Source organism: Anomaloglossus baeobatrachus, chromosome 3 (assembly GCF_048569485.1).
Source record: "Anomaloglossus baeobatrachus isolate aAnoBae1 chromosome 3, aAnoBae1.hap1, whole genome shotgun sequence".
NCBI classification, from domain to species: domain Eukaryota; kingdom Metazoa; phylum Chordata; class Amphibia; order Anura; family Aromobatidae; genus Anomaloglossus; species Anomaloglossus baeobatrachus.
In genome coordinates this window covers 700,097,921-700,115,678 of record NC_134355.1, presented here as the reverse complement: position 1 = coordinate 700,115,678, position 17,758 = coordinate 700,097,921, and the positions used below count along the sequence as shown (strand labels likewise).

At 54.7% G+C, this 17,758-nt stretch overlaps 1 protein-coding gene across 1 annotated transcript in view; it reads right to left on the bottom strand.

Moving 5' to 3' along the window:
- LOC142297465 (uncharacterized) overlaps nt 1–17,758 on the bottom strand; it is a 159,888-nt gene that overhangs the window by 27,231 nt on the left and 114,899 nt on the right. Inside the window, exons 13-15 of the mRNA XM_075341691.1 lie at nt 7,844–8,020; nt 7,576–7,767; nt 2,301–2,462 (exon numbers count right to left, since the gene is read on the bottom strand). Of these exons, the coding sequence (XP_075197806.1) occupies nt 2,301–2,462; nt 7,576–7,767; nt 7,844–8,020 (531 nt within the window). The remainder of the gene's footprint in view (nt 1–2,300; nt 2,463–7,575; nt 7,768–7,843; nt 8,021–17,758) is intronic.

Here is a 17,758-nt window from a genome sequence, read left to right as displayed (position 1 = left end):
GTATAATCTCCCAGCAGTCTCCTCTCATCCCCCAGAATCCTCCAGTGTACACTGTATAATCTCCCAGCAGTCTCCTCTCATCCCCCAGAATCCTCCGGTGTACACTGTATTATCTCCCAGCAGTCTCCTCTCATCCCCCAGAATCCTCCAGTGTACACTGTATAATCTCCCAGCAGTCTCCTCTCATCCCCCAGAATCCTCCAGTGTACACTGTATAATCTCCCAGCAGTCTCCTCTCATCCCCCAGAATCCTCCAGTGTACACTGTATAATCTCCCAGCAGTCTCCTCTCATCCCCCAGAATCCTCCGGTGTACACTGTATAATCTCCCAGCACTCTCCTCTCATCCCCCAGAATCCTCTGGTGTACACTGTATAATCTCCCAGCAGTCTCCTCTCATCCCCCAGAATCCTCCAGTGTACACTGTATAATCCCCTAGCAGTCACCTCTCATCCCCCAGAATCCTCTGGTGTACACTGTATAATCTCCCAGCAGTCTCCTCTCATCCCCCAGAATCCTCCAGTGTACACTGTATAATCTCCCAGCAGTCTCCTCTCATCCCCCAGAATCCTCCGGTGTACACTGTATAATATCCTAGCAGTCTCCTCTCATCCCCCAGAATCCTCCGGTGTACACTGTATAATCTCCCAGCAGTCACCTCTCATCCCCCAGAATCCTCCAGTGTACACTGTATAATCTCCCAGCAGTCACCTCTCATCCCCCAGAATCCTCCAGTGTACACTGTATAATCTCCCAGCAGTCACCTCTCATCCCCCAGAATCCTCCAGTGTACACTGTATAATCTCCCAGCAGTCACCTCTCATCCCCCAGAATCCTCCAGTGTACACTGTATAATCTCCCAGCAGTCTCCTCTCATCCCCCAGAATCCTCCAGTGTACACTGTATAATCTCCCAGCAGTCTCCTCTCATCCCCCAGAATCCTCCAGTGTACACTGTATAATCTCCCAGCAGTCACCTCTCATCCCCCAGAATCCTCCAGTGTACACTGTATAATCCCCCAGCAGTCTCCTCTCATCCCCCAGAATCCTCCGGTGTACACTGTATAATCTCCCAGCAGTCTCCTCTCATTCCCCAGAATCCTCCAGTGTACACTGTATAATCTCCCAGCAGTCTCCTCTCATCACCCAGAATCCTCCAGTGTACACTGTATAATCCCCCAGCAGTCTCCTCTCATCCCCCAGAATCCTCCGGTGTACACTGTATAATCCCCCAGCAGTCTCCTCTCATCCCCCAGAATCCTCTGGTGTACACTGTATAATCTCCCAGCAGTCACCTCTCATCCCCCAGAATCCTCCGGTGTACACTGTATAATCTCCCAGCAGTCTCCTCTCATCCCCCAGAATCCTCCAGTGTACACTGTATAATCTCCCAGCAGTCTCCTCTCATTCCCCAGAATCCTCCGGTGTATACTGTATAATCTCCCAGCAGTCTCCTCTCATCCCCCAGAATCCTCCAGTGTACACTGTATAATCCCCCAGCAGTCACCTCTCATCACCCAGAATCCTCCAGTGTACACTGTATAATCTCCCAGCAGTCTCCTCTCATCACCCAGAATCCTCCAGTGTACACTGTATAATCTCCCAGCAGTCACCTCTCATCCCCCAGAATCCTCCAGTGTACACTGTATAATCTCCCAGCAGTCACCTCTCATCCCCCAGAATCCTCCGGTGTACACTGTATAATCTCCCAGCAGTCACCTCTCATCCCCCAGAATCCTCCAGTGTACACTGTATAATCTCCCAGCAGTCTCCTCTCCTCACCCAGAATCCTCCAGTGTACACTGTATAATCTCTCAGCAGTCTCCTCTCATCCCCCAGAATCCTCTGGTGTACACTGTATAATCTCCCAGCAGTCTCCTCTCATCCCCCAGAATCCTCCAGTGTACACTGTATAATCTCCCAGCAGTCTCCTCTCATCCCCCAGAATCCTCTGGTGTACACTGTATAATCTCCCAGCAGTCTCCTCTCATCCCCCAGAATCCTCTGGTGTACACTGTATAATCTCCCAGCAGTCTCCTCTCATCCCCCAGAATCCTCCAGTGTACACTGTATAATCTCCCAGCAGTCTCCTCTCCTCACCCAGAATCCTCCAGTGTACACTGTATAATCTCTCAGCAGTCTCCTCTCATCCCCCAGAATCCTCTGGTGTACACTGTATAATCTCCCAGCAGTCTCCTCTCATCCCCCAGAATCCTCCAGTGTACACTGTATAATCTCCCAGCAGTCTCCTCTCATCCCCCAGAATCCTCTGGTGTACACTGTATAATCTCCCAGCAGTCACCTCTCCGGTCAGCAGCTCGGTGATCTTGTTGGTGAGGTGGAGGATCTTCTCAGGTGTCGGGGAGTGCGGGGCTTCTGTGTTGCGGCTCTGGATCTCGCTCCGTCCTCCACACAGATGGGGGGTCACACACTCCCCAGACGTCATCTTCACCACCATTTGCTCCTGTATACAGTGAGAGACGGTGATCACCACATCTATATATATAATTGCCTTATTCTGTCTGTCTGTCTGTCTGTCTGTGTGTCTGTCTGTCTGTGTGTCTGTCTGTCTGTGTGTCTGTCTGTCTGTCATGCTCCAAGATTGTGTCCTTACGGTGACACAAAGCTGATTGGCCGCTGGGCTCGCCATGGCCCCGCCCCCCACGGCATTGGCCTCTCGCCCCAGCTCTCTACAGGCCCCGCCCCCCTCACGCATTCCCCCAACTGACACGGAGCCCCAGGTGAGTATACACACACACATCAGATCACACTCACTCTTACACACACATCACATCCACACACTCACAACATCCTGGGATATCGCTTGCTTCTCGGCCGCGATACTGTGCTGTGAGCTTCCAGGACCTGCCGGAGGATCACATGGCCGGAAGCATGTGGTATCTCCGGATGTTGTGAGTATGAGCGCCTATGTGTAATATCGTCAATGTGTGTGTGCGTGAGTGTATGCGATCGGGTGGGTGTGAGTGTATGCGATCGGGTGGGTGTGAGTGTATGCGATCGGGTGGGTGGGTGTGTGTGTGAGTGTATACGATCGGATCTGTGAGTGTCGGCAGAGGAGCACGGCGTGCTGGAGGAGGCTGGGAGGAGAGAGGCTGATCCTGGGGAAGGCTGGGAGGGGGGAGGCTGAAAGAAGAGAGGCTGATGTTGGGGGAGGCTGAGGCTGGGGTAGGCTGGGAGGAGAGAGGCTGATGCTGCGGGCAGAGAGGCTGATGCTGCGGGCACAGAGGCTGATGCTGCGGGCACAGAGGCTGATGCTGCGGGCAGAGAGGCTGATGCTGCGGCCACAGAGGCTGATGCTGCGGCCACAGAGGCTGATGCTGCGGCCACAGAGGCTGATGCTGCGGCCACAGAGGCTGATGCTGCGGGCACAGAGGCTGATGCTGCGGGCACAGAGGCTGATGCTGCGGGCACAGAGGCTGATGCTGCGGCCAGCATGGGGGATGGAGCACTATGGGGGGTGCGCAGCATGGGGGATGGAGCACGATGGGGAGTGCACAGCATGGCGGATGGAGCACGTTTTGAGTGCGCAGCATGGCGCATGGACCACGTTTGGGAGTGCGCAGCATGGTGGATGGAGCACGTTTGGGAGTGCGCAGCATGGTGGATGGAGCACGTTTGGGAGTGCGCAGCATAGGGGATGGAGCATGATGGGGAATGCGCAGCATGGGGGATGGAGCACGATGGGGGGTGCGCAGCATGGGGGATGGAGCACGATGGGGAGTGCGCAGCTTAGGGGATGGAGCACGATGGGGGGTGCGCAGCTTAGGGGATGGAGCACGATGGGGGGTGTGCAGCATGGGGGATGGAGCACGATGGGGGGTGCGCAGCATGGGGGATGGAGCACGATGGGAGGTGCACACCTCCCCCCAACACACACACACACGCGCACTGCACAACACACACACACTGGGAAACACAAACACCGCCCTACACAGACACCCACACACACAGACAACGCTGCACACACACAACACCCAACGAACAAACACCGCGGCATACATAAATATACGCACATACCGCGCAACACACACACACTGCACAAAACATACCTCCCCCCCAAAACACACACAAACCACGCAACACACACACAATGCTACAGACACACAGCGCTCCACAAACAACGCAACACACATACAACACCGCTCTCACCCCCCGCCACACCCAGACAACACCCAGAACATGTACAGCGCCCTACACAAACACTTGGTAACTACACACAACAACATCTATATATATATACTAGAAGGTGGCCGGATTCTACGCATCGGGTATTCTAGAATTTACGTATTGTGTAGTTCATGTATGATTTTTGTTATATATATATAGATGTTGTTGTGTGTAGTTACCAAGTGTTTGTGTAGGGGCTGTACATGTTCTGGGTGTGACGGGGGGTGAGAGCGGTGTTGTATGTGTGTTGCGTGTGTTGCGTTGTTTGTGGAGCGCTGTGTGTGTAGCGTTGTGTGTGTGTGTTGCGCGGTTTGTGTGTGTGTGGTGTGTTTTGGGGGGAGGTATGTTTTGTGCAATGTGTGTGTTGTGCGGTATGTGCGTATATTTGTGTGTGCCGCGGTGTTTGTGTGTTGGGTGTTGTGTGTGTGCAGCGTTGTCTGTGTGTGTGGGTGTCTGTGTAGGGCAGTTGTTTGTGGTTCCCAGTGTGTGTGTGTGTGGTGTGTTGTGCAGTGCGCGCGCGCGCGCGTGTGTGTGTGTGTGTGTGTGTGTGTGTGTGTGTGTTGGGGGGAGGTGCGCACTCCCAAACGTGCTCCATCCCCCATGCAGCGCACTCCCCATCGTGCTCCATCCCATATGCTGCGCACCCCCCCATCGTGCTCCATCCCCCATGCTGCACCAGCATCAGCCTCTCTGCCCCCAGCATCAGCTTCTCTGCCCCCAGCATCAGCCTCTCTCCTCCCAGCATCAGCCTCTCTCCTCCCAGCATCAGCCTCTCTCATCCCAGCATCAGCCTCTCTCATCCTAGCATCAGCCTCTCTCCTCCCAGCATCAGCCTCTCCTCTCTGTCCCCAGCATCAGCCTCTCTCCTCCCAGCCTTCCCCAGCATCAGCCTCTCTCCTCCCAGCCTCCCTCCTCCCACCCTCCCCCAGCATCAGCCTCCCTCTCCCAGCCTGCCCCAGCATCAGCCTCTCTTCTCTCAGCCTACCTCTCCCAGCCTCCCTCAGCATCAGCCTCCCTCTCCCAGCCTCCCCAAGCATCAGCCTCCACCAGCATCAGCCTCTCTCCTTCCAGCCTCCCCCAGCATCAGCCTCCGCCAGCATCAGCCTCTCTCCTTCCAGCCTCCTCCAGCATCAGCCTCCCTCTCCCAGCCTTCCCCAGGATCAGCCTCTCTCCTCCCAGCCTCCGTCCTCCCAGCCTTCCCCAGCATCAGCTTTCCCCTCCCAGCCTCCCTCAGCATCAGCCTTCCCCAGCATCAGCCTCTCTCCTCCCAGCCTCAGCCTCTCTCCTTCCAGCCTCCCCCAGCATCAGCCTCTCTCCTTCCAGCCTCCCTCAGCATCAGCCTCCCCTTCCCAGCCTTCCCCAGGATCAGCCTCTCTCCTCCCAGCCTCCTTCCTCCCAGCCTCCCCCTCCCAGCCTCCCTCAGCATCAGCCTTCCGCTCCCAGTCTCCCCCAGCATCAGCCTCCCCAAGCATCAGCCTCCACCAGCATCAGCCTCTCTCCTTCCAGCCTCCCCCAGCATCAGCCTCTCTCCTTCCAGCCTCCCTCAGCATCAGCCTCCCGTTCCCAGCCTTCCCCAGGATCAGCCTCTCTCCTCCCAGCCTCCTTCCTCCCAGCCTCCCTCAGCATCAGCCTTCCCCTCCGTCTCCCCCAGCATCAGCCTCCCCAAGCATCAGCCTCCACCAGCATCAGCCTCTCTCCTTCCAGCCTCCCCCAGCATCAGCCTCCCCAAGCATCAGCCTCCACCAGCATCAGCCTCCCTCGTCCCAGCCTCCACCAGCATCAGCCTCTCTCCTCCCAGCCTTCCCCAGCATCAGCCTCTCTCCTCCCAGCCTCCCCCAGCATCAGCCTCCCCCAGCATCAGCCTCTCTTCTTCCAGCCTCCCCCAGCATCAGCCTCTCTCCTTCCAGCCTCCCCCAGCATCAGCCTCCCTCTCCAAGCCTTCCCCAGGATCAGCCTCTCTCCTCCCAGCCTCCGTCCTCCCAGCCTTCCTCAGCATCAGCTTTCCCCTCCCAGCCTCCCTCAGCATCAGCCTTCCCCAGCATCAGCTTCTCTCCTCCCAGCCTCAGCCTCTCTCCTTCCAGCCTCCCCCAGCATCAGCCTCTCTCCTTCCAGCCTCCCTCAGCATCAGCCTCCCCTTCCCAGCCTTCCCCAGGATCAGCCTCTCTCCTCCCAGCCTCCTTCCTCCCAGCCTCCCCCTCCCAGTCTCCCCCAGCATCAGCCTCCCCCTCCCAGCCTTCCCCATGATCAGCCTCTCTGCTCCCAGCCTCCTCCAGCACGCCGTGCTCCTCTGCCGACACTCACACACCCGATCGCATCCACTCACACACACCCGATCGCATCCACTCACACACACCCGATCGCATCCACTCACACACACCCGATCGCATCCACTCACACACACCCGATCGCATCCACTCACACACACAGACACTGACGATATCGCACATACGCGCTCACACTCACAACATCCGGAGATACCACATGCCTCTGGCCATGTGATCCTCCGTCAGGTCCTGGAAGGTCACAACAGCACAGTATCGAGGCCGAGAAGCAAGCGATATCGCCGGATGCTGTGAGTGTGTGGATGCGATGTGAGGTGTGTGTGAGGTGTGTGTGAGAGTGAGTGTGATCTGATGTGTGTGTATGTTTGTGTGTGTGCTGTTATGTGTGTGCGCGTGGATCTTCCGGCGCAGCAGGACCTTGATGCGCTTGTAACCATGCGAGCATGGTTACCAACGTATCCACACCACTCCCGTGCGAGCGGGGGCCGGGGGGGTGGGGTGGGGGTGGGGGTGGGGGAGTACAGTACTCACCTCCGTGACAGCCGTGTCAGTTCGGGGAATGCGCGGGGGGGGGAAGGGAGGGGGGGGGTGAACAGTACTCACCTCCGTGACAGGCAGCCGTGTCAGTTCGGGGAATGCGCGGGGGGAGGGAGGGGGCGGGGCCAGAGCTAGCGTGCATTGCGTGAGCGGGGCGGGGCGTGGCGTGGCCGAATTGCCAATGCCTGCAGGGTGCCGGGGCGAGAGGCCAATCTGTGGGGGGGGCGGAGCCTGGGCGAGCGGCTGGCCAATACGTGTGGGGGCGCAGCCTGGGCGAGCGGCCAATCCGTGTGGGGGGGCGGGGCCATGGCGAGCCCAGCGGCCAATCAGCTTTGTGTCACCGTAAGGACACAATTTTGGAGCATGACAGACAGACAGACAGAATAAGGCAATTATATATATAGATATATATATAACAAAAATCATACATGAACTACACAATACGTAAATTCTAGAATACCCGATGCGTAGAATCCAGCCACCTTCTAGTAGATTCTAATAATCCTCCATCTTTTCACTCATTCCTGTTATAGTAATAGAGAGAAGTGTGATCTCTCGGGAGATTCTCACCTTTCCCTTTAACAAGTCGATCATCTCTAGGGTGAGGAGCCATATCCGTGCAGCCATGTTGCTTTTGCCCTCGTCTACCCTTGTGGGGTCATTTTTCCTCCTGACGTCCTGGTCCTGATCCTTCTGCCCCTCCATGTACTCCCACTCTTCCATGGAGAAATAGACAGCGACATCCTGACACCTGATAGGAACCTGAGAGACATATACCGACATTACCCAGAATCCTCCAGTGTATACTGTAGAATTTCCCAGCATTCCCTGCACTCACCTCTCCGGTCAGCAGCTCCGTCATCTCTCTGGTGAGGTCTAGGATCTTCTTCTCCGGCATCGGGGAGTGCGGGGCGTCTGTGATGGGGCGCTCATTACTGCTCCGTCCTCCGGATACGTGGGGATGAATGATGGGGGCCGCACAGTCACCTGTCGTCTTCTCCACTATTGTGTAATCCTGTGTAAGGAGAGATGCTGGTGAGTATTAGGCCTCATTCACACCTGCCTGTCTCCAGTGTGTGGAGGCCACTGTCACACCTGCCTGTCTCCAGTGTGTGGAGGCCACTGTCACACCTGCCTGTCTCCAGTGTGTGGAGGCCATTGTCACACCTGCCTGTCTCCAGTGTGTGGAGGCCATTGTCACACCTGCCTGTCTCCAGTGTGTGGAGGCCATTGCCACACATGCCTGTCCCCAGTGTGTGGAGGCCATTGTCACACCTGCCTGACTCCAGTGTGTGGAGGCCATTGTCACACCTGCCTGTCTCCAGTGTGTGGAGGCCATTGTCACACCTGCCTGTCTCCAGTGGGTGGAGGCCATTGTCACACCTGCCTGTCTCCAGTGTGTGGAGGCCATTGTCACACCTGCCTGTCTCCAGTGTGTGGAGGCCATTGTCACACCTGCCTGTCTCCAGTGTGTGGAGGCCATTGTCACACCTCCCTGTCTCCAGTGTGTGGAGGCCATTGTCACACCTGCTTGTCTCCAGTGTGTGGAGGCCATTGTCACACCTACCAGTGACATGGTCACACATATACTAAGTAAATAGTCAATAGAGATCTTCATACCTCCATGTTACACAATGTCACGTATAGTGAGAGAGGCCACACCGGTCCTATAGGACAACACACAGGAAGGAATGCCTTATTGCTAGGAAAAGGGGGAAGTGATGACCTCTGACAACAATCTGCAGCTCACCCTCACTGCCCTCACCGACCCTATACAGGTTCCTCACCTGTCGCCGAGCTGGATACCTGGGGCCCTGTCTTCTCCTGGCAAAACGGCCATAAGTAAGGATGGCGGGTATGAGTGCTAGTCAACACCACTAACGAAGGAAGACACAAGAAAACAATACAGGGGAAATATGAATGCCATAATCTGAGCCCAGGTAGATGGCAAAACTTAATACTTATCTGAGGAACAACCACAGAAGTATCTGGAACAACAGGAGACGAAAACTGCAGACTACAACAAGGAGAAAACTACTAACCGGACCCAAACCACCCCAGGGTGAGGTGAATAAAGGAAGTCAGAGAATAGCAACTGAAAGGCAGGACGACAGTTTTCCAGGGTCCTAGAATCCACTGGCTGCAGAAACAGAGAACTGTCAGATAACACCATGTGCTGCCAATCTCTGGGATTTTCTAACACTCGCTGCCACTGGATTGTCAGCCGGCCGTAATACATCTGTGACACACATGGACCATGTGAAATGTGAAACACCTGCGTGCCTGGGTGATTTTCACAGAGACAAATCCATTTTTTTCCCACAGTAATCAGAGTTTCTCTAAGTTTCTTTGGGGTGCATCAGTGTCCCATAAAGGATGAATCTTACTGCCTCCTTGTCCTGCTCAGGCCCAATCCTTCAATCCAGGGGTAGGTGGGAAAGGTAGGATGGTTTTCAGGCCCCAACCCCCTAAAGGTACGGTCACACTAAGCGACGCTCCAGCGATCCCAACAGCGATCTGACCTGGCAGGGATCTCTGGAGCTTCGCTACATGGTCGCCGGTGAGATGTCAAACAGGCAGATCTCCACAGCGATCAGAGATCTGCCACCAGCGACCTGTGTATTAACGCTGTTTGGTAACCATGGTACACATCTGGTTACTAAGCAAAGTGCTTTGCTTATAGTTACCCGATGTGTACCATGGCTACGTGTGCAGGGAGCCGGCTTCTAGAAGCTGCGGACGCAGGTAACCAAGGTAAATATCGGGTAACCAAGCAAAGCCTTTGATTGGTTACCCGATGTGTACCTTGGTTACCAGCATCCACAGAAGCCGGCTCCCTGTGTCGCGGGCGGGGAGGGCGCTGCGCTCACCCACTGCTCGGGTCCGGCGCTGCTGCGGCTCGCTTGCTCGCTGCTCGGTGGCTCGAGCGGCGGACCGGATCCGGGGCCTCGAGCGGCGCTCCTCGCCCGTGAGTGAAAAGAGGATTGGTTTGGGGGATTTGATTGTCCGTGACGCCATCCACGGTTGTGGTGAGGTTGTGACACCACCGCTGCTCTGGACGGGGATCCCGGGAGCGATGACTGGGAGCAGCTTGGATGTTGGTTCTCCCCTCCGTGGGTAGGGGGTTGGTTGTCCTGGGGCCCGGTGAGGGTTAGGGATGGCAGGCGGGTTACGGGGCCTGGTGAGGTGCAGGGTCGCGGGGGCAGCGCTGTGCCGCATGGCACGGTAGTACTCACTCAGCCAATGAAGAAGGCAAAGTCCTTGGTAAAACACACAGCTGGATGGACGGGGCCCACTGCCGGCTGCGGTGGTTTCTGCTCCCGGTAGGTTGATGGTGACTGCCTTTCCCTGCACCTGTAGAATGTTTTGGTACTGATGGCTTCCCATCGGTAACCCGCTCCCCAGCTTGGATGGATGCTGAGGGAGCCCCTTTTGCCCGCAGGCTCTGGCCCTGGGAACTGTAGCCTTGGCGGTGACTGTTTCCCTTCACGGTTTGAGCTGTTGCCTTCAATCGGGTCTTGACTGCTGGGAAACCCCGGAGGTTCCCTTCGCTAACGGATTTGACTGGTTTTACGGTGACTCCAAGCCTGGTCGGGGTCCGTAAGCCCTGCCGAATGGTGCTGGCTTCTCTTTGCTCCCCGGTTCAGTACCAATGGGCCACCGCCCAACCCCGGCCCTACGGTTCCGCGTCGATAGGCCTCGCCTGCAGACGGTCACCACCGTCTGCCAACCTTGCTGTATGTGCCCGGGCCACGCACCCGGACACGGTCAGTCAGTTCCTCCTTTTCCACTTCACTCCTCTCCCTTCACCCTCCCTAACTAACTCACACTCACTTCCTTTTCCTGCCTCCAGGACTGTGTACTCCTCGGTGGGTGGGGCCAACCGCCTGGCCCACCCCCTGGTGTGGACATCAGCCCCTGGAGGGAGGCAACAAGGATTTTTATTTGACTTTGGTGTGCCTAGCCGGTGTGTGTTGGTGTAGTTTCTGTGACGACCTGGCTTGTCCAGGGCGCCACATTCCCCCTTAGTAAATTGCAGACTGTCCGTGGGCTGCCCGTCCATCACCGGTTTTATTTTTGTTGAACTGCAAAAGATAAAAACAGTAAAAACATGTAAGACAAGCATTTTTTTTTTTCAATCTTCCCACAACGGGAGGTACATTCTTAAACGTTACTAAACGGTTGTCTTTATTAACGGTACGGCTTCCGCTCTTCTCCCACCCAAACAATCTGGCCCTGATGCTGCCCCTAAGCAAACGGGCAGCACCCCTTGACCCCAGTCCAGCACCAGATTGCCCGAGCGGGTACGGTCCCTTTCAGGGGACCCGCGTCCATGGGGACCCCTGAACCCCTGGAGGATCGCCACCGGTTACGGTAGTGGCGGGCCTGGGCCATCCCTTCCCTCCAGGCCCATCCTCCCAAATCAGCCTCTCCGGAGGCGGTCACGGTATCAAGCCAACAAATATTTACATGCCACAAGTTTGTGGTTGCCCTGACAGTTCTCGGGCTTGTCCGTAGCAGTTTCTACGCAATGGTTTCAAGAGGTCCCTACGGGGACCAGTTGCCGGCAACGGCCGGTTCAATCAATGTTGCAAATCAGATGAACTTCTTCTATTAATTTACTTATCATTCAAAAACTTTCAACAACATTGTTGGTGGTCCCAACGGGGACAACTTTTGGGCGGAGGACCGCCGATTTTACTGCTCATCCACGGTGTCGGCCAGAGGAGGGGGTTGGGCCGATCCTCGGGCCTCCTGACTGCCCCTCAGCTTAGCATCCAGGGCGAACCAACCCCTCTCCCCGCAGTGCCTAGTGTACTGGACCAAGTCCCCCGGCATTAGGTTGCGCCCCGGGTGGTCCTCCGGTAGGTGTGCGTGGACGTCCCGTCGGGCGATAAAAACTTCGGCCTCCAGGCCCGGCTCATATATAAATCCGTACCCCCGACGGACGTTAAACCTTCTCACCTGCCCCTCATAGGATTGAGCCCCGCACACGGAAGGTGGCCTGGCGAAGATTCTCTTTCTCCCGTATCGTACGGGCAACCAGCTCCGCCTTCTTCCTCTCCCTTTCGGCAATCTCCTGGCCCAGCGGTGTCGGCTCCCTGTCCCAATATGGGGCTGCTGCGGGCCCTTGCGCACGGGTAGGGCCCTGCAAGACCTCCTTGACGCTGCCCACCACTGGCCATCTGGGTGGAAGGTCCCGCAGTGACTTGGCCTGGGGTGCTGCCTTACAGCGGCGACCCGGCGCAACCTCAGCCGAGGTGTGGGGAACGGGCACAGGGATCCTCTCCCGCTGAGCCTCCGCCTCCTCCTGCATGAGACGGGCTGCCGGAGCCGGTACGGGGTCAGGCAGGTCACCGGTGCCTCCGGTACAACTTCGCCGACGGGCTCGGCCTTTGGCTTCTTCCACGGAAGCGGTTTCGTACGGTCACGGACTTCTGTTGCAAACCGGTCCGCCGGGGAGGATTGGCGGGGTACCGCTACCAGTTGTTATGGTAGCGGGCCTAGTGACGGGGCAGCGGCAGACAACACGGGTAGCGGGGGAGGTAGCAGGGCGAGCGGGTGTAGACCGGGCCCCTCGGCCGCGATGACCGACCCGCTAGGGGTACAGGGGCGTAGGTCACTTACCCGCCTTTCCAGGACTCCCTCCTCCTCGTGTCTTCGTATGGCCTCCACCACCTCCGCCATGTCGGCCTCCCACTCCTCTAAGAGGAGCTGCACCTGGATCTGCAGCCGTAGTTGTAGCTGGGCGGTCCGGACTTCCACCCACGCCGCGGTCCCGGGCGCGGGGGCTACGGTGCTGCGGGACGGTTGATACATCGCTGCGGCGGCCTCTTCCAGGAACAACAAAATGGCCGCATGGTCCTGGCGTCCCTGCCTTTATAGCCGCGGCTTACATGCGGCCAGACGCCATCCGTCCCCCTTAGTCTTTTCCGGCTCCTCTACAGGGGCGGGGTTTCGGCTTTCGCGCCTCCACTGCTCGGGAAGACGTTTGAGCGGGGATTTTTCGCGCCCAAGATGGCGGCTTCTCAAAATTTTTGGCCGGACACCTCCGGCGGTCACAAGGCGCACCTCTACCAGACAGCAGAGCGGTAAGATCCTGTTCGTGACGCCAAGTTGTCGCGGGCGGGGAGGGCGCTGCGCTCACCCACTGCTCGGGTCCGGCGCTGCTGCGGCTCGCTTGCTCGCTGCTCGGTGGCTCGAGCGGCGGGCCGGATCCGGGGCCTCGAGCGGCGCTCCTCGCCCGTGAGTGAAAAGGGGATTGGTTTGGGGGATTTGATTGTCCGTGACGCCATCCACGGTTGTGGTGAGGTTGTGACACCACCGCTGCTCTGGACGGGGATCCCGGGAGCGATGACTGGGAGCAGCTTGGATGTTGGTTCTCCCCTCCGTGGGTAGGGGGTTGGTTGTCCCGGGGCCCAGTGAGGGTTAGGGATGGCAGGCGGGTTACGGGACCTGGTGAGGTGCAGGGTCGCGGGGGCAGCGCTGTGCCGCACGGCACGGTAGTACTCACTCAGCCAATGATGAAGGCAAAGTCCTTGGTGAAACACACGGCTGGATGGACGGGGCCCACTGACGGCTGCGGTGGTTTCTGCTCCCGGTAGGTTGATGGTGACTGCCTTTCCCTGCACCTGTAGAATGTTTTGGTACTGATGGCTTCCCACCGGTAACCCACTCCCCAGCTTGGATGGATGCTGAGGGAGCCTCTTTTGCCCGCAGGCTCTGGCCCTGGGAACTGTAGCCTTGGCGGTGACTGTGTTTCCCTTCACGGTTTGAGCTGTTGCCTTCAATCGGGTCTTGACTGCTGGGAAACCCCGGAGGTTCCCTTCGCTAACGGATTTGACCGGTTTTACGGCGACTCCAAGCCTGGTCGGGGTCCGTAAGCCCTGACGAATGGTGCTGGCTTCTCTTCGCTCCCCGGTTCGGTACCGGTGGCCCACCGCCCAACCCCGGCCCTACGGTTCCGCGTCGATAGGCCTCGCCTGTAGACGGTCACCACCGTCTGCCAACCTTGCTGTATGTGCCCGGGCCACGCACCCGGACACGGTCAGTCAGTTCATCCTTTTCCACCTAACTCCTCTCCCTTCACTCTCCCTAACTAACTCACACTCACTTCCTTTTCCTGCCTCCAGGACTGTGTACTCCTCGGTGGGTGGGGCCAACCGCCTGGCCCACCCCCTGGTGTGGACATCAGCCCCTGAAGGGAGGCAACAAGGATTTTTGTTTGACTTCGGTGTGCATAGCCGGGGTGTGGGGTGTGTTGGTGTAGTTTCTGTGATGACCTGGCTTGTCCAGGGCGCCACACCTGCACATTCAGAACGTTGCTCTCTCGCTGTCAAACACAGCGATGTGTGCTTCACAGCAGGAGAGTAACGACCAAAAAATGGTCCAGGACATTTAGCAACGACCGGCGACCTCACAGCAGGGGCAGGTCGTTGCTGGATGTCACACACAGCGGCATCGCTATCAGATCGCTGTTGCGTCACAAAAACCGTGACTCAGCAGCGATGTCGCTAGCGATGGTCGCTTAGTGAGACGTGGCTTTAAGACTGAGGGAAGGAGGCACAACAGAGGGTGATTTTCAGTACTTGGAGAGCAGAGGAGTCATGAATAGACAATCAGGAAATATCAAAACAATCACTGATCTCGGGGAGACCAGCAAAAGAAAACACTGCCGGCAGCCAACGAGGGCGCTCAACACAGTGAAATCCTAGGTGCATTGCCCCCTGGGAAATATGCAAATCAAAAAAGTCTGTGTAGCCTCTGTTAGGAGTCTCGACACAGAAACTAGCCAGATATCCCTCCGGAAGGACCTAGTCAAGGAGTGGCTCTTTTTAGGAGACCACCATAATAAGTGGCCCTTTTAGTCAATATACAACTTTTTGACAACTTTAAAGAAATGACAAGGGAAATACCAAGGCCAGGTATCCATCCACAGACAGCTGTTTTGGGTTATTGCCCCTCATCAGTGTGGAGTAGGATTCTGGCCAGGTTGGAGCAATGCCTAGTAGACCAACAAGACAAAACAATCACTGATTTCGGGGAGACCAGCCAGAGAAAACACTGCCGGCAGCCAGCGAGGGCGCTCAACACAGTGAAATTCTAGGTGCATTGCCCCCTTTTGATTTGCATGTTTTCCATGGGGCAATGCACCTAGGATTTCACTGTGTTGAGCGCCCTCGTAGGCTGCAGTCAGGGTTTACTTTGGCTGGTCTCCCCGAGATCAGTGATTGTTTTGTGTTGTTGGTCTACTAGGCATTGCTCCCACCTGACCAGAATCCTACTCCACACTGATGAGGGGCAATACCCCGAAACAGGTGTCTGTGGATGGATACCTGGCCTTGTTATTTCCCTTGTCATATCTTTAAACTTGTCAAAAAGTTAGATATTGACTAAAAGGGCCACATAATATGGTGGTTATGGTGGTCTCCTAAAAAGAGCGCTCCTTGGCTAGGTCCTTCCCGGAGGGATATCTGGCTAGTTTCTGTGTCGAGACTTCTAACTGAGGCTCCACGGACATTTTTGATTTGCAAATCAAGAAATGTCAGCAGAGGATCAAGAAGCTGAGACACATCCAGACTGCAGATGGCAACTGAGCTAATGTGATTAATGCTCTACACAGAATAACACACAGCAACAAGACAAATATAGACAAAATCACACCCAACCCTCCATATCACACATCACACCTTACCCCTCCGCTCAGCAGATAATATACAGTCATATGAAAAAGTTTGGGCACCCCTATTAAGGTTAACCTTTTTTCTTTATAACAATTTGGGTTTTGCAGCAGCTATTTCAGTTTCATATATCTAATAACTGATGGACTGAGTAATATTTCTGGATAGAAATTAGGTTTTTTGTACTAACAGAAAATGTGCAATCCGCATTTAAATTAAATTTGACCGGTGCAAAAGTATGGGCACCTCAACATAAAAGTGACATTAATATTTTGTAGATCCTCCTTTTGCAGAAATCACAGCCTCTAGTGGCTTCCTGTAACTTTTAATGAGTTCCTGGATCCTGGATGAAGGTAGATTTGACCATTCCTGTTTACAAAACAATTCCAGTTCAGTTAAGTTTGATGGTCGTCGAGCATGGACCGCCGCTTCACATCATCCCACAGATGTTCAATGATATTCAGGTCTGGGGACTGGGATGGCCATTCCAGAACATTGTAATTGTTCCTCTGCATGAATGCCTGAGTAGATTTGGAGCGATGTTTTGGATCATTGTCTTGCTGAAATATCCATCCTCTGCGTAACTTCAACTTCTCACTGATTCTTGCACATTATTGTCAAGAATCTGCTGATACTGAGATGAATCCATGCGACCCTCAACTTTAACAAGATTCCCGGTGCCGGCATTGGCCACACAGCCCCAAAGCATGATTGAACCTCCACCAAATTTTACTGTGGGCAGCAAGTGCTTTTCTTGGAATGCCGTGTTTTTTGCCTCCATGCATAACGCCTTTTTGTATGACCAAACAACTCAATCTTTGTTTCATCAGTCCACAGGACCTTCTTCCAAAATGTAACTGGCTTGTCCACATGTGCTTTTGCATACCTCAGGCGACTCTGTTTGTGGCGTTCTTGCAGAAACGGCTTCTTTCGCATCACTCTCCCATACAGCTTCTCCTTGTGCAAAGTGCGCTGTATTGTTGACCGATGCACATTGACACCATCTTCAGCAAGATGATGCTGCAGGTCTTTGGAGGTGGTCTGTGGATTGTCCTTAACTGTTCTCACCATTCTTCTTCTCTGCCTTTCTGATATTTTTCTTGGCCTGCCACTTCTGGGCTTCACAAGAACTGTACCTGTGTTCTTCCATTTCCTTACTATGTTCCTCACAATGGAAACTGACAGTTTAAATCTCTGAGACAACTTTTTGTACCTTCCCCTGAACAACTATGTTGAATAATCTTTGTTTTCAGATCATTCGAGAGTTGTTTTGAGGAGCCCATGATGCCACTCTTCATAGGAGATTCAAATAGGAGAACAACTTCCAAGTGGCCACCTTAAATACCTTTTCTCATGATTGGATACACCTGCCTATGAAGGTCAAAGCGCAATGAGGTTACAAAACCAATTTAGTGCCTTAGTAAGTCAGTAAAAAGTAGTTAGGAGTGTCCAAATCAAGAAATTGATAAGGGTGCCCATACTTTTGCACCGGTCAAATTTTGTTTAAATGCAGATTGCACATTTTCTGTTAGTACAATAAACCTCATTTCAATCCAGAAATATTACTCAGTCCATCAGTTATTAGATATATGACACTGAAATAGCAAAAACCCAAATTGTTATAAAGAAAAAAGATGTACATTAATAGGGGTGCCCAAACTTTTCATATCACTGTAGAATGTACAGGAGTTTACGTCTCCACTCAGCAGATAATATAGAATATACAGGAGTTTACCTCTCCACTCAGCAGATAATATAGAATATACAGGAGTTTACCTCTCCTCTCAGCAGATAATATAGAATATACAGGAGTTTACCTCTCCACTCAGCAGATAATATAGAATATACAGGAGTTTACCCCTCCACTCAGCAGATAATATAGAATATACAGGAGTTTACCCTCCACTCAGCAGATAATATAGAATATACAGGAGTTTACCTCTCCACTCAGCAGATAATATAGAATATACAGGAGTTTACCCTCCGCTCAGCAGATAATATAGAATATACAGGAGTTTACCTTTCCGCTCAGCTCATAATATAGAATATACAGGAGTTTACCCCTCCACTCA